Source organism: Schistocerca serialis, chromosome 1, assembly GCF_023864345.2.
Source record: "Schistocerca serialis cubense isolate TAMUIC-IGC-003099 chromosome 1, iqSchSeri2.2, whole genome shotgun sequence".
Classification (NCBI taxonomy): Eukaryota; Metazoa; Arthropoda; class Insecta; order Orthoptera; family Acrididae; genus Schistocerca; species Schistocerca serialis.
This window is the reverse complement of record NC_064638.1, coordinates 308,367,011-308,388,482: the sequence shown is the minus strand read 5'-3', so window position 1 is coordinate 308,388,482 and position 21,472 is coordinate 308,367,011. Positions and strand designations below refer to the sequence as shown.

The following is a 21,472-nucleotide window of genomic DNA, read 5'->3' as shown; positions in this document are numbered from 1 at the left end:
TGGCCCTGCTTACATTCTGCCCGGCAGATTAACAATGAGGAGTCAGTGTGCCAGTCAGCCTGGATGCAATTTTTAGTTAGTTTCCCCACATCCCACTAGGCCCTAAGGTCCTCACATCATGTAGTAGTAGCTGGAGATATTATTGTTGAGCTACAGAATCTTTTAACAGAAATCTCTGTGAAGAACAAAATATATGCCATATGTTCTTTAAAAAATATTTAAACAAAAGGTGAATTTAAAAAAGACCAAATGAATGTAGAAATGAAGTAATGAAGTGTATCAAACAATAAGGAAACTGTAATATATGCAGGGTGAACATTAATAAAACCGACAAATTGCAGGGATGGTTTCCTGACTGGAAATGGAGGAAAAAAGTCCTGTGAAGAGGTGTCCAGAAATGCGTTGTTGCCATGGTAGATGGCATTGACAAATGAAAGTTCCTCTGACCACATGCTCTGTCTAGCACACAGATGACGACTAGACAGATTGATAATGCCAATTCTGGTAAAGGTTGCTTTGTCAGTAAAGAGGACAGAAATCCCATAATTGCAATGGTCTGGTGCAGAAAACATTGACAGAAGCCTTCCTGTAGATAGAAATCCACTGCCGATAATCCTTGCACTCACTGCAGGTGATGGTAGAGGTTGTCGTGCAGGACACAATTAATCATACTGTGGCTTACATCGTGCTGGCAGGCCACTTGCCTCTAACTTGTGCTACAGTTTGTCTCAATATCATGTAGAATTCCCTCCTTCAAATCTGGTGTATGCACTGTCCGCCACCTCCCTGCATGCTTATCTATCTGAAATGACCCATGACCACGCAAATGCTCAAAAAGGGCTTGAAATGTTCTGTGATGTGGTTGGTGTCTTTGAGAGTACTTGTTTTGGTATAGCCATGCTGCCTGGACTATTTCCATCTGCTTGGCCATACACAACCGCCATCTCGGTTTGTTCCTGACATGAATACCAGACCATTCAGCTACTTACAGTATGCTGCTTCAATCATACAACCTGTGGCACAGAAGAAACATACAGCATGTGGTCAGAGGAACTTTTATTTGTCAGTGCCATGGGCCGTGGCAAAGATTCATTTCCAGACATATGTTCATGGGACCTTTTCTCCTCCATTTCCTCTCAGGAATCTGTCTCTGAAGTTTGGGTTTTATTAACATTCACACTGTGTAGTTGGTCTTAAAGGGTTTCACATCCTCTAGCAAATAAATGTATAATTAAACTACACAATAAATTATTAAACATAAAAGTACTCAGTGCAAATCCAGATTCAGTGATCAGTTACCAATTCATCTGTGGTATAGAGCCTTGGGGGGGGGGATCTGATTCTGTTGCAACAGTGTCTGTGTTAGCAGCACTCAAGAAACAGAGAATTTATATTGATCTGTTTACTTAGAACACAGAGAGGTTAAACAAAGAGCACATGAACATAATAAAGCCCGAGTGAGAGAGAGTCTGAAAATGTTATTACAGTTTGGCCAAATTGATGTATTATTATTCCAAAAGGAACAGCGAAGATCAGTGCTCATATTATTGAATAATTTGACAATTTTTTGGTGTTTAGAGCCACTCAAAGGAGAGGACAGATACAGACTAAAATTAACAGCAGCACAAAAATGCCTATGAGTATTTTTCAGGAATTGAAGGTTGAATTGAAAAAAATATATTCCAGCTGAATCTCCAAATGAAAGTTTACTGTTCTTGCATTCTACCATTTCTAAGCCTCCCAGCGAGACATAAAATTCAAAAGAGCAAATTATTATACGTCTGCTACTTCAATAATATAGATTTTACTAAGCACAGATCATTTACAAATAAGTCACAGAAGGTAGTAGCTCTTGACTCTTCTGGGAATACAGAATATGAAAAACTTCTGGAGGTTGTTATCTCTTGACTAATACACTAATCTTAAAGTTTGTTGCCAGCTGGTGTGGCCGTGCAGTTGTAGGCGCTTCAGTCTGGAACCGCGTGACCGCTACGGTCGCCGGTTCGAATCCTGCCTCGGGCATGGATGTGTGTGATGTCCTTAGGTTAGTTAGGTTTAAGTAGTTCTAAGTTCTAGGGGACTGATGACCACAGATGTTAAGTCCGATAGTGCTCAGAGCCATTTTTAAAGTTTGTTGAATAACTCAAATGTTAGTGTAAGAGAACAGTTTGCAGATTTTACTGGGAAGCACTCAGATATGATCCATGTTCTCGGTACATCCAGATGTCATTGGTTTATTCACTGAAATCACAATCGTCAGTTGTATGGTGAGCGAAGATGGTACCACATTAGGAGGACAGTCAAGTCCGTGTATTAACCAAACATTGATGGTAGGTAACAACAAATTCCAAATCACAGTCAGAGAGAAAATCGTGTAAGAGTTGTTGTCAATAGGTACATCAGAGAACATGCTGTGGATATCGGCTGGCTGTGACAAGCAAGACCCTGGCATCCGTGGCAGCTCTTAAATCTGCTGCAGATCTCCATCTCTTAAATCTGCTGCAGATCTTTTGCAACCTGAATCATTACCAGCAGATGTATCCTTCTGTACCATTTCTAGTAATCTTGCCAGACATATCCATAATTATATTGTTTGATCCTTTGATACATCCAGTAGGATTACAAGACAAACCATCCAAAAATAGAGAGTGATTGCTTATGGTCAGTGAAAAAAAAGTCAATGATAATAATAAAACAACAGACAGAAAGGGCGCAGGATAAGAGAAATAACAGATCAGAGATACCATAGACAATGTTATCAAATAGAAGATGGTATAATAACATTCTCTGTTTGATCCTTGAAGGCACAAAGGTATCTAGAAGACCATCTTACAGGCAGTAAGTATAAATTAGCAGAATAAAATATGGACATTCTGTAAGAGGCTCTTATCTCTCCGTGGAGACAATGTGGTCACTACTGGTGATAAAGATATCAAGTTGTCACAAGCTTTACCTCCCAGATCAATTACTCTTTATGTCCTGGTAGAGTGTTGCTCTGTAATATGCTTTATTAAGAAGTCTATAGTTAATTGCCTACTTAAATTTTACAGTTTTTACATTACACTTTTATTTTCCCCTGAAGTGTGTATTTTAATGTGCATTTTACAAACAGGGACGTTAGCTGTCACATTGTATGGATTACCTTGGCTTGTACTGGTTGTGGTCCCACTGGTGCCCATCTACTATCGCTTGCAAGCCACATACCGTCTATCAGCGCGAGAACTGAAACGCCTTTCAAGTATTACTCTTTCACCTGTCTACAGCCATTTTTCTGAATCTCTGGCTGGTCGCACAACTGTGAGAGCTCTTGGAGGAATTTCCAGGTACTGCATAATTTATTAGTATCTAATGCTATTATTTTAAAAATTTCATCTTATTTTACCCTTCCAACTTGAGGTTTAGTGACCATCCGACATAGTGTCACTTAACAACAGTTGTTTGTGGGGCCATAAAGACCCGACTTATTCCAAATTTTGTGATAGTTTATCCTTTTGCAAATTTATATGCACTTTAATACATCGGATCTTAAAAGCAATGCACACTGTAAGCCATGTGTATCTTACATAAATATACCATAGCCGCAACTATACATTTGAGGATGACATGAACCACATCACCGTGAATGCTTCTCACACCATTGTGGAGACTGTGTCTCTCTTTTAACCATATGACAAGCCTAAGATAGAGAAGTGTATCTAACATGTAAATGCAGGGCTTCAGGAGTCGCTCAACAGAGGGGGAGATCACACGTAGATGTGATTGATGCATCACCCGTAATATTGTTGCACCACACCTGTCATGGTTTACATCTTAATGTTTCATTTCTGATATACTGTTGCTTGCAAAACTAATTTCCAGAAGTGTTCAGTGTAACCAGAGCACTGTCTGTCCAATCCCGTTGATTATCAATATTTTCACCAGGATTTTCAGGATAAATTACAGTTGCCACATAACTGTAGGCACAGTTACATCAATTACTGGAGGAGTGGGAAGCGACATCTTGCATGGTACAAGGGAGGACATTCATGATACCTTCCGACTTCTTAAATAAGAAAGATGAACTTTTCTTTTCACTACATGAAATAGAAAAACATAAAGGTATTTCTACAGACTTGCTGTGCATAACAGAACATCATTTTGAAGTCCAAGGAATTGAGGAGAAGCACCTAGATGGATACAAGCTAGTATCACACTACTTTAGGTATAATACAAGGTGTATCAAAAAGAATCATCTGATTTTAGAAAATCATAACTATTATGTTCTTTGAGATATGTGCATGAACAACATACTGTTGGAAAGAGCAAACTCTTTGAGGTTTACATGGTTCCCACTATGTAGTGGCCATGTGTGCCCACTTCAGTTCTAGTAAAAATGCGGTTGAGACAACAGAAAGTGTTTTATGTTCTACATTTTGCACAGTGCAGCTCAGTAATAATTGTTCAGTGTGACTTTTGTACTAGGTATGGTGTGGGTCCTCCTACAGGACAAAGCTTTAGATCAAGGGTCTCCGAATTAAGGCCCGCGGCCCGAAACCGGCCCACGAGGGCCGGCCTACCGGCCCGTGTTAGCTGGCCGGACATACCCGGTATCCGGCCCACCAAATATTTGAGGTGGTACCTATACTACCAACAATTGAGTTTCGAGGCCTATCGCGACCAATACACCGTGACATTGGCTTTGATACTCGCTAGAAGACTACATAAGTAACCTTATTGTTGCGCCGCTTGAAATAACAATGTGTTGACATACTCCACCTCTGTTACGTCTTGCAGTAATTGTGTTGCTAACAATGATTTTGAGATTTCGTTAACTTTGCAGGACGCTTACGTGAAGACTGTGCAGTGACATACTTTTTTTGTCGGTGAAATTCGCCAGAATAAAATACACCAGAATTTCGGTCAGGTACATCCACCAATCAAAATTATGTAATTAAATAAAAATCGTAGTTCGTTTCAGTGCTAGCTAGTCCCACAACCTTAGATTTTTACGTTTTCATCTTTCCTTTAGTCTTACATTACAGTGATCATGGAGTGCTAGGGTGCTTTAATCCCACGAGGTAGATCTTGGCCCTTATGACTTCATGGAGGAGTCAATGTGGCACGCGGACTAAAAAGACCCCTGCTTTAGATGATGGCATGAACAATTCTCAGTAACAGGTTGTTTGTGTAAAGGCAAATTGACGGGCCATCCCTGAGTGTCTGACACAGATGTCAAACGCATTGGCCATAGTTTGACAAGGAGTCTGCAGAAATCCATTCGCCGTTTAGCTTGACAGCTCAGCATGGCCCCAATGTCCATCTGGCATGTTTTGCATTGACAGTTACACATGAAACCATACATAATTCAGCTGTTGCAAGCTTTTCATGGAGGTGACAGACAACAGTGTGGGGAGCTCTGTTATTTCGTTCTTGGCAAGATAGAGGATGACAGTTTTCTTCCATGCTTAGTGTTTAGTGATGAAGAAACATTCCATTTAAATGGAAAGGTGAACTGTCGTAACGTGAGTATATGGGGTATGGAACAGCCACATGAAGTTGTACAACATGAGAGGGACTCTCCGAAGTTTTGCAGTGCAGTTTATGCGAAAAGGTGTATGGTCCACTTTTCTTTGCCGAGAACACTGTTACAGGAAGCACATATCTCCATATGCTTGAGATCTTCCTTTTCCACAGTTGGAGAGTGATTTGAGCGACTTAATTTACCGACAGGTTGGGGCACTGCCACACTGGCATCTTCACACAGGAATTTTTAAATCAAAGGATTACTGAACAATGGATGCATCTCAGTGGACAAAATGATTCAGTCTTACATTACTGGCCTCTGAGGTCACCAGACCTAACTTTATGTGATTACTTCTTGTGGGGCTTTATGAAAGACTCTGTTTATGTGCCGCCATTACCAACAACAATGAATGAATTAAGACATCACATAGCAGCAGCTGTGGAAGCTGTAACTCAAGACACGCTCATTGCAGTGAGGGAACAATTTGAATACCACATTGTCATATGCTGTGCATCTCAAGGGGCACGTATTGAACACCTATAAAAGAAAAACTTTTGAGTTTACTGTTCATAATTAGTTTCAGAAATATAGACGTGCTAGATCAGATGATTCTTTTTGATACACTCTGTAAAAGTGGAATGTAGTCTGAGACCATAGAAATGAATGAGTATTGCATTTAATGGCTCTTTTAAGTGCTATACTTCAGTAAGTGACTTGAAAACATACAAACAGTGGTTCTGACAATGTACAGACCTGCAACAGCTAATATTTTAAACTTTGTTAAGAAATTAGGAAAGACGCTAAAGACTTATGGAAATATTGTGTGTGTGAAAATTTCAGTGTTTGTTCCATCTCAGATAGTGGTGGTCTGGGACACTTATACAGTCTTGAGCAGGAGATGTTCAACCATTTGATATTTATTTCATGTTCATTCTATTAAAGCTAGATGTTTGTAAATCCCAGTAGTAAATTCAGTAGTTCCTGGAGAACCTACTAGGGCTTAGCTCAAATCAGTTGATTATAATGGCAGATACGGGATTGCTGACTGCTCAACAGAGAGAGCCAAGTAAGTGCTTTTAAATGCAGAAGTAGGGTATGGTTATTATACAGAGACATTTCCATCAACATTTCAACACAAGGTGGGCTCCTGCTAGAAACACACTGACAGTTTAAAAACAATGAAATGTTGGAACCAACGCAGGCTCATCTGTCTCAAATTCAATCACCTGAAAATATGGAATCCATGAGAATTGCACCGCAACACAGCCACAGTAAATCAACAAGGAGAGCTGCAGCTGAACTTGGAATATCACATCAGTCTATTCAGCACATTCTTCATTCAGGCCTTAATTTATTCCTATATAAAATTCTAGTGCTCCATACTCTTCTTTAGCAGCAGAAAGAAGAAGACAGTCATAATTTTGCTGCTTGGGTAATGCAGAAGGAAGTGAAGGATTCCTGCTCGACATCTGGTTCTTTGATGAGTTGTACATCCATGTCAGTGGCATGGTCAGTAAACAAAATGTGAGGTTTTTGGCTATTGAATGTCCAGTGACCTTCATGAAATGGACAATTTCTGTCAAGAAGAGTCTGTTTGAGATGCCATATCGAGCTGTGAATTAATCAGACCTTTCTTTTTTGACAAAACAGTCAGTTCTTAATGATACATGGGCATGTTGCGAAACAAGTTCCTTCCTGCACTTTATGCCACTCTGCGACCAACACACACACAATGGTTTATGCAGGATGGAGCCTACCCACACATAGCCAGTGTTGTTCTTAACTTTCCGCATGAAACATTTGGTGAAAGAGTGTTGTTTCGCTGCTGTCCCCAGTGTCTTCAGTGTGGTCAGATTTGGTCAATTCACAGCCCTGACACCAATCCCTGAAATTACTTTCTGTGAGGATATTTAAAAGGCGTCTTCTGTTAACATCCTCTAGATCTAGTGGAACTCAGAACCCACATTAAATAAAGGGGGAAAAACAATCAGTGAAGATCTGTGCCTGCAACTAGTGCAAAATATGAGTGTCTTGAACAGAAATAATGCAGAATTGAACACTGACTCCATTTACATTGATTCTCAGTGAGTTTGTTATTCTAGATTTATGAAGTTCATAATGTTATGTGTCATAATATTCAAATAAATGTAAGTATAAATGGTTCAGCATCTCCAGTGCCCCTCTGTATTTGTTGATGTTTTGTTTTGCGTTGAACATCTGCAACAATAGTAGCAGAACATGGTACAACAGCAAAGGATGATTATTTCAAGTCCAACTGTCTTTCTGAAGTAGACCTGAGCTTCGTAACAAATGATTTATTTGACAATGGTGGTGAAGTGACAGTAGAAAACATCCATAAGAGAAACATGATATTTCACACAACCATAAATGGTGAATGAGTTACGTTATTCAGAGAAAATCTACAGGATGAATGATGGAAAGGAATTTTCTGAAGACACACAGTAGATGAGAATTAAATCTTTCCTAAAAAATATTCTTAAAACACTATGAATCCAGTTTTCCTTTACAATGAGTCAGGAAAATTTAAATTAGAAGCCAAGAGAAATGATAGCTAATATCTAGGATAAGAGAAAGCTTTATTTATTTGATGTAGAGGGCTAGCTCTAGTAAAGAATTAAAGAGGCAATATGGGCAGTATTCCAAAATTGTTCACTGTGTCACCAAAAAGACAATAACCATGTATTTTCCACCAAAAACTCCAAGGTCAAAGCAAAGGTTATTTGTAGCATAATTAGGTATGAAGTGCATAAATTCAGCAAGGCAAATGATAATCCCCTCTCTGATGAATGTGGCACTGAAGCAAGTTGTTGTTGTTTTTGTTGTTGTTGTTGTTGTTGTCATTGGCATCGTCACTGCTGTCGTCATTATGATCTTCAGCCCAAAGAATGGTTTCAAGCAGCTCTGTATGTTAAATGGTCAGTCCTGTGCAAGCCTCAAAATCTCTGCAGAATTTGCTGCAACGTGCATCTATTTGAAACTGCTTATTGTGTTCAAGCCTTGGTCTCCCTCTACAATCTTTACTTCTTACACTTACTTCCATTACCAAACTGAAAATTCCATGTCACATAAGAATGTTTTCTATCACCCAACACCTTCTTTCTGTCACATTTTGTCATAAATTGCTTTTTTCCCTAGTCAAATTCAGTATCTCCTCATTAGTAACCTGATCTACCTGCACAATCTTCAGCATTTTCTGTTGTACCACATTTCAAAAGCTTCTATTCTCTTCTTATCTGAATTGCTTATTGTCCATGTTTCATTTCCATACAAGACTACACTCCACTTAAATATTTTCAGCAAAGACGTCCTAACACTTAGATTGATATTAGATGTTAACAAATTCTTTTTCATAAATGCTTTCTTGTTGTTACCAGTCTGCATTTTATATCATCTCCACATTGGCCATCATAAGCTATTTTGCTTCCCAAATAACAAAACCCATATATTACTTTATTATTCTCTTATTCTCTGAATTGCGTGTTACCCACGTTTCACTTCCACGTAGAGCTACACTCCAGTTAAATACATTCAGAAATGACTTCCCAATGCTTAAATTTGTATTAGATGTTCACAAATTCTTATTTTAAATGCTTCCTTGCTATTGCCACTCTGCATTTAATATCCTCCTTACATCGGCCATAATCGCTTATTTTGCTGCTCAAATAACAAAACTCATCTAGTACTTTTAGTCTCTCATTTCGTACTCTCTTTTCTGTAGAATTGCATGATTTAATTCAGCCACGTTGCGTTACCATTATTTTACTTTTGTTGACATTCAAATTATAATCTCTTTTCAAGACACTATTAATTCTGTCCAGCTGCTCTTCCAAATTGTCTCCTACATAATTACAATTTCATTGACAAACTTTAAAGTTCATATTTCTTCTCCCTGAATTTTAGTTCCCTATCCAAATTCCTCCTTCGTTTCATTTACCTCTTGCTCAACGTACACATTGAATAACGCTGGGGACAGGCTACAACCTAATCTCACTCCCTTTCATACCCTTTTGTCTCATATAACTGCAGTCTGGTTTCTGTACAGATTATAAATAACATTTCACTTCTCATATCTTACCCCTGCTATATTCAAAATTTCAAAAAATGTAGCCCAGTCAGCAGTGTCAAAAGTTTCCTCTAAATCAACAAATGTGGAAAACATAGGTTTGCCTTTCTTCACCCTATCGTCTTGCATAAGTCATCAGTCAGTATTGCTTCACATGTTCCTGCATTTCTTGGGAACCCAAACTAACCTTTCCTGAGGTTGGCTTCTAAGAGCTTTTGCTTTCTTCTCTGCAGATAATTCATGCCAATATGTTGCAACCTAGAATTATCAAACTGATGGTTCGGTGGTATTCACATTGTTCAGCACCTGCCTTTTTTGGAAGTAGTCTTCTTAGATTCTTCCTGAAGTCTGAGGGAATTTCATCTTCATTCATTTCCTCTTGTTCTATAAAATTATTCTCAAGTTTGTTTCCATTCTGTAGATCTTTTATATATTCATTGTACCTTCCAGCTTTCTCTTCTTTGTTTAGTACTGGCTTGCCATGTTGGCTCTTGATATTCGTACACATCCTACCCTTTTCTCCAAAGATAACTGCAATTTTCCTGTAGGTGGTGGCAACTATTTTCCCCCTAGCTATGCATGTTTCTACAGCAGAGCCATTTTTGCTTAGTCATATTGCACTTTCTGTCAATCTGACAATCTGTATTCCCTTCCACCTGCCTTGTTTGCTGCATTTTTATATTTTTTCCTTTCATCAATGAATTCAGTGTTATCTAGAAATTTCTACTGGGCCTTGCGTTATTACCAGTGTGACCCTCTGCTGCCTTCCCTGTTTCATATCTCAAAGGTACCCAATCATCTTCCCACCTTCTATTCTATTCCTCTCCCTGGGTTCAGTCCAACATTGTCTGACACTCCCACTGAAACTCTCAACAACCTCTCGTTCCTTCAGTTTATGCAGGTCTCTTCTCCTTAATTTCCTCTCTTTTCGCAATTTCTTCACTTTCAGCATGCAGTTTATAATCAATAAATTATGGTCAGAGTCCATATCTAACCCTGGATATGTCGTATAGTCTAAAACCTGGTTTTGAAATCTCTGACTTACCATTATATAATCATTCTGAAACCTTAAAGTTTACCCAGGTCTTTTGTATAAGACTTCTTCCGTGATTCTTAAACCAAATGGAAGCAATGACTAAATTTTGCTCTGTGCAAAATTCTACTAGGCAACTTCATTTTTTATTACTTTCCCCCAGTCCATGTTTTCCTACGTTTTTCTCTATTTTTCCTACTGCTGAATTCTGTTCACCCATCCCAATTAAATTTGTGTCTCCCTTAATTATGTGAACAATATTGTAGAAAGAATAGATTGTTACTCACTGTAAAGATGGCACATTGAGTTACAAGCAGACACAATGAAAAGACTGTTACACATTTATCTTCTGGCCAATGTCTTACTCAGAAAAGAAAACATGCACACATTCATGCAAGCAAGCATATGTCATGCACGTATGAGCACTATCTCCAGCCACTCAGGACATAAACATTGTTGATATTCCAATCTTGACTTCTCATTGTTTGATTTTAACTATATGAATAATTTCATTTATCTGATCATACATTCATTCAATCTCTTCATCATCTGCAGAGCTAGTTGGTCTAAAACTTGTACTACTATGGTAGATGTTGATTTTGTGTCTATGGGAATGCTTTCACTACACTGTTCACAGTAGCGTAGCCACATTCCTGTTTTCATATTCATTATTAAGCTTATTCCTGTGTTACACATGTTTGATTCTGTGTTGATAACCCTGTACTGACCTAACCAGAATTCTTTTTCTTCCTGCCACCACACTTCTGTAATTCCCACTGTATCTAGTTTCAACTTATCCATTTTCAGTTTTAAATCCTCTAACCTACCTAACATTCCACACTCTGACCTGTAGAATGCCAGTTATCTTTTTCCTGATGATGACATCCACCTGAGTATTCCTTGCCCTGAGATCTGAACAGGGGATAATTTTACAACTGGAATTTTTTTACCCAAGATGATGCCATCATCATTAAGTCATATAGTAGAAATTTGTGCCCTCAGGAAATAATAGAGGCTGTAGTTTCTCATAGTTTTGATGCATTGACTGTACCAGTATAGCAAGGATGTGTTGGCTAATGTTACAAGCCAGATCAGGTAATCATCCAGACTATTGCCTCTTCAGCTACTGAGAAGGCTGCTGCCTCTCTTCTTGGAGCACTGCGTTGCACCTGCAATACTGCTGTCTGTATCACTGAGGTACACACACCTCCCCACCTCTGCAAGGTTTGTGTTTATGTTGATAAGATAGCACTCCACCTAGTCTGTTTTTCACAGACCCAAAAATACAGAAAACTGCATATAATAGCACAAAGCACTGTAAAATACTTGCCGAATACTTTGAAGAACTACGTAACTGTGATCCACCGAAAGAAAAATTAAATTTCGATATTGTAAACCCAACACCACCGGACTCAAAGCCGCCAATCACAGAAGAAATAAAAGCAATCATAAAAGACCTTAAAAATAATAAAGCACCTGGAGAGGATAATATAGTTGCTGAACTATGGAAGTACTCTAGTGACATGATACAATGTCTATAAGAAACACTCAAAGGAATCTGGACAACACACAGCTTACCACCAGAATGGACATGTGCACTAATGCATCCACTACATAAAAAAGGGAAGAAAACAGACCCTAACAATTATCGGGGAATCTCCCTCTTACCAGTGACCTATATGAGAAATAAACTGCTTGATATCTTAAAAGAATTGGGACTCGATACTAAAACAACTGAAATAATTAAAGCAACTTTGACAAATACAAAATCAAAAGTAAAATTTAGGGGAGGGCTCTCAATATCATTTGAAATAAATTCGCGTGTTCGACTGGGAGAGGGGTTGTCACCTATGCATTTCAATTGTGTGTTAGAGAAGTTAGTTCAGAAATGGAGGAAGACCATCAATATTAAAGGGATTCAACTAGGAAGAAATCCAAACAAGATCACTGTCGACTTTTTAGCCTTCGCAGATGACATGGCATTGATTACAGATTCGCCAGATAATGCCCATGGACAAATAAGATAACTGCAAAAACAAGCAGCCAAAGTAGGACTACAAATATCCTTTGAAAAAACAAAGTTCATGACAAACATCTGTGGGCCCCTCAAAATATTGCAGTTGACAACAATACAATACACAAAACAGATTCCTTTAAATACCTAAGAAAGTGGATTACATACAGTGCATAAGAAAAGACAGCTATAGAAACTACAGTGCACAAAATGGAAAGAGTGTTAAATAAGACCAAAAACGTTTATGACAAAAAATCCTTGTCCTGGAACACAAAATTAAGACACTACCAAACAGTGGCCGGACTTCAAGCTCTGTATATGGCAGAAACACTTAAACTAACAAGAAATTGAGACCTTGAGAAACTAGAGATGGTCAAAAGAAGAATTTTAAGGAAAATACTGGGAGCTAAAAGAAATGATAATGCTGAATACAGGTTAAGACCAAACAAAGAGCTATGATTGAAAACTGAAAAACTAACTGATGTAATGAGGAAGAGAAGACTACAGTTTTTTGGACATATATTCAGAATGGATGACAACAGATTAACAAAGCAGATATTCACATTACTCAGTAGCTACAAATCCAAGCCCACATGGTTTATAGAGACTGAAAAGGACATGGAAAACACTAGAATTACAATAGACACAACAGAAAACAGAACACTTTTCAGAAAGGCAGTTCAAAAGGCATAATTTCAGGAGAGAAAGAAAACAACTAGACGAAAGTGGACTCAAGAAGAAAGAGAACAACACTCTAAAAGGATGAAGGAAATTTGGAAACTAAGGAAATCTAATTACAATGAAGAGTAGCCAAAGTTGATTCATCGTACCCTCCAAATGGGTTATTCGAAAGAAGAAGAAGAAGAAGAAGAAGAAGAAAGCAAGCAGTGAGAGGGGGAGCAGGTGTCACATAGCATTAAACTAAAATCTTTGGCTACTAAATCCAGTGAATTCTTCCTTAAAGTAGCTGAAAAAGAAAAATGTGGTTAATGGAAGGCAGATCCATTAGATTACTTAGCTCCATCATATGATTGGATTATATCCAAAACCAGGTATTAGTTTTCTCAAGTTATCTATTAGAAAATCACGTACATAGTTAAATCATTGAAAAGCAGTAACTTTTCTGCCTGTGGCAGTATTTCAACTAAAGTACTAAAATCTTGTGCTGACTTGGTATTACCACCTATGAGTTACTTTTGTAACCAGTCGAGGTGTATTTCCTGAAAGATTGAAGTATGCAGAAGTAACACCCATTTATAAAATTGGAGCGTAGCAAATGATGTCCAATTGTATTAGACCCATTTCCCATCATTCCTGTGTTTTCAAAATTTCTTTAGAAGTTAACTCACAATGGAACACTGAACCATCTCCCTGAGAATAACATGTTTGTTTTGAACTGCTCTTCTAAGTCTGTCCAAAGTTTGACAGTACCGGGCAGAATGTTTGGCTGCTCCACGTTCGAGAAAATCAATAACAAGCACACCTTGTGTGTCCCAAAACACTGTTGCCATCAAATTCTTTGCTGACAAGGTTTGCAAACATTTTCTTGGTTTTTGCGGGGACCTTGTGTGCCCCCACTTCATTTACTGTATTTTGTCTCACAATTAACATGTTTCACCCAAGTCTCGTCACTGGTTACGATTCGATCCAGTAATGACTCACCATGTTTGTGGTAGGCCTTAGGCCTCCAGAAATGTCAACGTTGCCCCCATTCGCTGTTCTTTATGGTGCTCTGTAACCATTTTGGGCACCCATCGTCCACACTTCTGGGGTATCAGACAAAATATGTGACTGGATTGAGGATTTCTTGGTAAGGAGGATGCAGCATGGATGAAGAGTCATTGACATGTGTAGGAGTAACTTCGGTTGTACCCCAGGTAAGTGTGATGAGTTCCTTATTGCTGATGTTGTATGTTAATAAACATCCAGTCAATGTTAATAGCAACCTCAGACTTTTTGCAGATAATGCAGTTATCTACAATGAAATACTGTCTGAATGAAGCTACGCAAATATTCTGTCAAACTTTGATAAGATTTCAAAGTGGTGGAGTGATTGGCATCTTGCTTTAAATGTTCAAAATAAACAAAAAACATAGTATCCTATGAATATAGTATTAGTGAGTCACAGTTAGAGTCAGTAAACTCATAAAAATACTTGTGTGTAACACTTAGTGGGAATACGAAGTGGAATGACTACATAGGCTCAGTCACAGGTAAAGCAGGTAGCAAACTTCAGTTTGTTGGTAGAACACTGGGGAAATGCAACCATTCTGAAAAGGAGATTGCTCGCAAATCACTCATACTACTCATGCCAGAATGTTGCTCAAGTGTATGGGACCCCATACCAAATAAGACTGGCAGAGGCTAATTGAAGGCATATAGAGAAGGGCAGCATTAATGGTTACAGGTTTCTTTGACCTTTGACCTGCGGGAGTGTGTCATTCAGATGGTGAAGGACTGCACTGGCAGACTCTTGAAAACAGACAGAAACTGTTGCAAGAAAGTATGAAATTTCGAGAACTGGCTTTAAATAATGAGTCTAGGAATATACTGGAATCTCCTACATATCACTCGCATAGAGATCATGTGGATAAGCATAGATTAATTATAGCACACACAGAGGCATTTATGAACCATTTTTCCTGCACTCTGTATGTTAATGGAAAGGGAAAAAGAACTGATACCAAGTACAGTTGGATGTACACACTGCCATGCATTTCACAGTGGTTTGCAGAGTGTAGCTGCAGACGTAGAAAAAAAATTCCCATGTAGACAGTTCATCACTGTCTAGGGTTGGCAACGGATATTCTGATGCAAAAGTCTTTAACATGTTGCTGCTGGGCATCAGACAGGAAATCGAAAATTTCGAGATATTCAAAAATATAGTAAAACAATGCTTTATTAGTCACTCCTTCTACAATTTATCAGCATATTTAAACTTAGGTTCTACATAATTCTAATGTTTCTATCAAACACATCTTGATTTTTTTTCAATATATAAACAAAAGTGATAAGTGTAAACTTGTATAAATGACTTGTTCACAAAGATAATAAAAGCAGATCAGTAGTAGAAGAAGGCTCTTCATGGTGACATTCTGTTTCTTTCTCCTCAGTGTAACTTCTTACATCTAATATACACAGATAATTTAGAAGTAATTCCCATAAATCATCTGTATGAGTAGATTGACACAAATCATAATTTGATATTGCTGTACTCTACAGTACTAGCTGTTATAACGTCAAGTTTAACACATATATTTCAGAACGACACAACACATATAAGTCACAGAGTAAGTTGACAAGCGAGAATGTGTACACATTAGCATTCGAATGAGCACTGAGCCCCAGTCTAGCGACCGCTGCTCGGCTGGCCGCTTAGGTGGCGCAGCTGCTGCATGGCTGGCAGACAGCGCCGCACATAGAGGACGCGCATAATTGCGCGGCGGCGCTTTGAATGATCGGCGAGTCACAACACTTTTCCCCCCTTTGAAATTATTGCACTGGTCTTGATGGAGGTGTCCTGGAGATGGCTAACGTCCATGGGCGTTGTTTGACTCACCGTCAAGTCTTGAGGAGGAGGCTTCCCGTACGGACAGAAGTGTCCCTGATGATAACGGGTCGAGATGACAGGAGACGTAGGGGTCAAATCTGCTGGGGCCCCATGCACCAATCTGCCCGTTGCGGCAAGTCCAGTTGATATGACAGGAGACATGGGCAATGTGTCGGCGTCCGTTGGAGGAGGAGGAGGAGGCGAGTAGATTTGCTCTGACAGAGGATGGTCATCCGGTTTCTGCATGGGCACATCTCCTGGTGGCGTCCGTTCTTGTGCTGGCATCGCGATGACAGTGAGAGGGCTGCGTTGTGAGTATTGAGAGATGCCAAGATCCCGAGCGTCAGGTAGAGCCAAAGGTGGTGTAGCGGCATTCGGAACAGGCGTTGCTGGCACACAAGGCCAAAGCTGGTCCGAATGACGCACTGCAACACCCGTGTCCATCTGGATTTCATACAGGCGTCTGCAACGGTGTCTTAAGATGCGGCCCAGGCTCCATTTTGGCCGCCTGCCATATCCCCGTACCCAGACAAGATTGTCGGCGGTGAACCGGCCAAGTTAAGGCACCCGCGGCCGTGAGGCGGAAGTCCGCAGAAGATGAAGTAGAGTGCGGGGCTGTCAACCATGTAAGAGCTCAGCCGGGCTGTGGTCGCCCATGGGGGTGAAACGGTAAGACGCCAGAAACTGGAGAAGCGCATCATCAGCAGCAGAAGAAGTCAGAAGTTTCCGCATCTGAGCCTTAAATGTGCGGACCAGTCGTTCAGCCTCACCATTGGATTGTGGATGGAACGGCGGGGCCGTGACATGCATAACGCCATGACGAGCACAAAAATCCGCAAATTCGGAAGAGGCAAATTGCGGACCATTATCAGTAACAAGAGTAGAGGGGAGGCCTTCCAAAGAAAAAATGCGGGCGAGAGCACTGCTGGTTGCCGCGGTGGTAGGCGACGTGCAACGGACAATGAAAGGAAAGTTAGAGTAGGTGTCAATTATGAAGAGCCAATAAGTACCTAAAAAGGGTCCCGCAAAGTCAGTATGAATGCACTCCCAGGGCTTCTCAGGAGAAGGCCACGGTGACAGAGATGACTTTGGGTCAGCGGCCTGTGACGCACAAGGGCCGCAGGCAGCAACCGTGTGTGCTATTTCAGAGTCGATGCCAGGCCAGTACACATGACGGTGCGCCAGAGATTTTGTGCGAGACACACCCCAGTGCCCTTGGTGAAGGAAGCGCAAGACCGAAGCAAGCAAAGACGCAGGTACCACAACACGCGGCGAAGCATTGTCAGTGGAGAGGAGGATAACACCATCCCTAGCCGTGAGGCAGTAGCGTAAAGTGTAGTAGTTCTGCAACAGATCAGAAGTCTTAGCGGATGGGCGATCTGGCCAACCCTTCTGAATACAGCGTAAAACCCGGGAGAGGGTAGGGTTGAACCCGTAGCAGCGGCCAGCCTGTCCCCAGTGATGGGGAACCCGTCCACAACCCGCTGCTCGGCAACATCCAGGTGGAAACACAAAAGTTCGTCCCTATCGAATGCCAGATCAGGAACTATGGGAAGGCGAGACAGTGCATCAGCATTTGCATGTTGAGCCATTGGCTGGAAATGAATCTCATAATTGAAATGAGACAAGTAAAGAGCCCAACGCTGGAGGCGGTGTGCAGCCTTGTCGGGAAGTGACGTTGATGGATGAAACAAGGAAACAAGTGGTTTGTGATCCGTAACAAGATGAAATTTGAAGCTATAGAGAAAAACACCAAACTTATGAAGAGCATAAATAATGGCCAAAGCTTCTTTCTCAATTTGAGAATACTTTTGTTAGGCATCCGTGAGCGTTTTGGAGGCATAAGCAATGGGTTGTTCCGAACCATCAGAAAAACAGTGCGCAAGGAATGCACTGACCCCGTATTGAGAGGCGTTTGTGGCAAGAACAAGATGTTGGCCGGGTCGATAAGTAGCCAGGCACGGGGCCTGTTTCAGCAGAGTCTTCAATTTCTGGAAAGCCACTTTGCATGACGCGGACCAGTGAAAAGGCACGTTTTTATGCAACAGGCGATGCAACAGCTGAGCCACCGAAGCTGCAGACGGTAAAAACTTGTGATAGTATGCTATTTTCCCCAAGAAGGCCTGCAGTTCCTTAACAGATGTAGGCAAGAAAGGGCATCGATTGCAGCGACAGTTTGCTGAAGCGGACGAATACCATCCCGAGAGAGTTGAAACCCCAAGTACGTGATAGATGCCTGAAAAAATTGTGATTTCTGAAGATTACACTTAAGACCGGCAGTCTGTAAGACATGAGAAAGTGTGCGGAGATTTTGAAGATGTTCTTCAGTGGTGGAGCCAGTGACAACAATGTCGTCCATGTAATTGATACACCCAGGGACAGGGAGCAATAATTGTTCCAAGAATTGCTGAAAGAGAGCAGGGGCGCTAGCAACCCCGAATGGCAAGCGTTGGTATTGATAGAGGCCGAAAGGCGTGTTAAGGACCAGAAACTGCCGGGAAGCAGCGTCGAGAGGAAGTTGATGAGAAGCTTCTGACAGGTCAATTTTAGAAAAATACTGGCCTCCAGCAAGTGCAGTGAACAGTTCTTCAGGACGGGGCATAGGGTAAGTGTCAATGAGGCATTGAGCATTTACAGTGGCTTTGAAATCGCCACAGAGATGAATATCACCATTTGGCTTAGCAACGACGACGACAGGAGAGGCCCACTCACTGGAAGTGACAGGAAGCAAGACCCCTGAAGTAGTGAGACGATCCAACTCCCGTTTTACCCGATCACGAAGGGCCACAGGAATGGGCCGAGCCCGAAAAAACTTAGTCGAGCAGTGGGTTTGAGCGTGATATGAGCTTCAAAGTCGTTTACATGGCCTAACCCAGGAGGAAAAGGGGACGAAAATGTCGTCGACAAGGAATCAAGTTGAGCATAAGGAATAGCATCAGAGACAATATTGACAGAGTCATCTATGGAGAACCCAAAAAACGTACAAGGCATCGAAACCAAAAAGATTTTCTGCGTTGCTCTGGTCGACCACAAATATGGGAACAGTGCGAACGAAGGATTTGTAAGATACCTCAGCATTAAACTGTCCCAAGAGAGAAATCTTCTGTTTATTGTACGTCCGTAATTGCCGAGTGACAGGTGACAGGAGTGGAGAACCCAACTGAAGATACATCTGAGAATTAATTATAGTGGCAGCAGAACCGGTATCCACTTGCATGCGAACATCTTGACCAAGGATTTGGACAGTGGGGAATAACTTCCCTGAAAGGGAAGAAGTGCAATTGACAAACAACACAGAATCAGAATCAGCGTCATGTTCATGAACATCATGTATGCAAACGGAAGACACATGACCTTTCTTTTTGCAATTGTGACACACAGCCCAACGTTGGGGACAATCCTCGCATGAATGTTTCGTAAAACACCGCGGACATGAAGGAAGTTGCCGGGGGTTTTGGTGCAGTTTCTTAGCGGGTTGTTTACGGCTAGGCCGGAGCTGCGCGTGGGAGCGCACTGCGGCCATGTCGGCCGGCGGGGACGTGCTGCACGCATTGTCAACAGCGCACAGAGGTTGTATTTCCCCGACACCACCCCACGCTTCTATTTGTGCCCCAGCGGCACGAGGAATTTCAAAAGTCTGCGCAATGGAGAGAACTTCATCTAGAGTCGGATTCGCCAACTGAAGGGCACGTTGCCGAACTTCTTTGTTGGGCACCGACCGGATAATAGCATCCCGTACCATGGAATCGGCATAGGATTCTTTGTGAACGTCAGTAACAAATTGACACTTTTGACTGAGGCTGTGAAGTTCAGCAGCCCAAGCACGATAGGATTGATGTGGCTGTTTTTGACAACGATAAAAGGCAACACGAGAGGCTACCACATGCGTTTGCTTTTGAAAATAGACAGACAGAAGTGAGCACATTTCAGCAAAGGACAAAGACGCGGCATCCTTCAAAGGAGCCAATTAGAAGCGTTTGCTGTTCAAGGAGATTTTGCAATAGTTGCTCGATAGTAGCCATGGAACCCTGTGGGTCAACAGTGAAAAGGAAAAATCCACTACCTCGTCGCCAATTGTTATAACGCCAAGTTTAACACATATATTTCAGAACGACACAACACATATAAGTCACAGAGTAAGTTGACAAGCAAGACATGTGTACACGTTAGCATTCGAATGAGCACTGAGCCCCAGTCTAGCAGCCGCTGCTCGGCTGGCCGCTTAGGTGGCGCAGCTGCTGCATGGCTGGCAGACATTGCCGCATGTAGAGGACGCGCGTAATTGCGCGGCGGCGCTTTGAATGATCGGCGAGTCACAACACTAGCCTGCTGTGGTTGCTTATGCCCATTAATGTGCAATCTGACTGATTCCTCATCTGCAGGCTCTCCTTCATGGTGGGTTTTACAGATTGTAAATAAATACATTAAATACCAGCTCAGGCAGAAAATAATACTGACATTTATGAAATTAACTAATTAACAAAATATACCTCTTTGTTCTTCAGTCTCTTATTAGCAATTAAACAGTCTTTTAGTTTGTGTGTGTGTCTTTTTAGTTTGTAATCTAACAAGAAATTGTAGTTCATATACAAGAAAATTTAATTTTCAATTGCATATCAAAATCTGCAATCTGTTACATGTGGTTATATTTTAGTCTTCTATGAACTGTGGTGGAAAAAATTTGAACACTTGCTATCTACCGAAGATAGTATGGATCACTATTGTGGAAATAACACTCATGCCGACCTTGTGATTTTCAGTACAGTCATCACATTTATCATTCAGTTCCCATAGGTCCATGGGCAGTTTAGTATATTTCATGTACACTGAATTTTTTCTGCTAGAGGTGAAAGAATGTGTGATAAGACAACTGTACTAAGTTCCTTGAGGGAGCTGAAGATACCCTGAAGCAAACTATTTGCGAGTACCATCTGTGATTCGCTGTTGATTCCTTGGGGGTTACTCAAGTAAAGTAATACTATAATAATGCCAAATTTGACAGCTAATTGATTAGCAGTACTGGCTATTGGAAGGCATTCAACAATCTGCCATTAATGTTACTAAAAAATGTAACTTTGCTGCCAAGGAACTGTCAGTTCACTAGATAGTTGCCAATGAGGCTAAGATCAGTATGTTGTGTGCACTTGAACATTTAGCAGAAATTTTAACCAAGTGTAGAGTGATAGTTAAATATGTATCCAAACGTTTCCCATTAAAATGTAGGAAGTTAATGAGAAATACCTCCTTTCCTATGTGCAATGTGCATGCTGCTGCCTTTGACAGTGAGC

At 40.8% G+C, this 21,472-nt stretch overlaps 1 protein-coding gene across 4 annotated transcripts in view; it reads left to right on the top strand.

Moving 5' to 3' along the window:
- LOC126469267 (ATP-binding cassette sub-family C member 10) overlaps positions 1–21,472 on the top strand; it is a 392,679-nt gene that overhangs the window by 280,698 nt on the left and 90,509 nt on the right. For all 4 annotated transcript variants that reach the window (XM_050096621.1, XM_050096622.1, XM_050096619.1 and 1 more), the window contains one exon: positions 3,113–3,323. In XM_050096621.1, the coding sequence (XP_049952578.1) occupies positions 3,113–3,323 (211 nt within the window). The remainder of the gene's footprint in view (positions 1–3,112; positions 3,324–21,472) is intronic.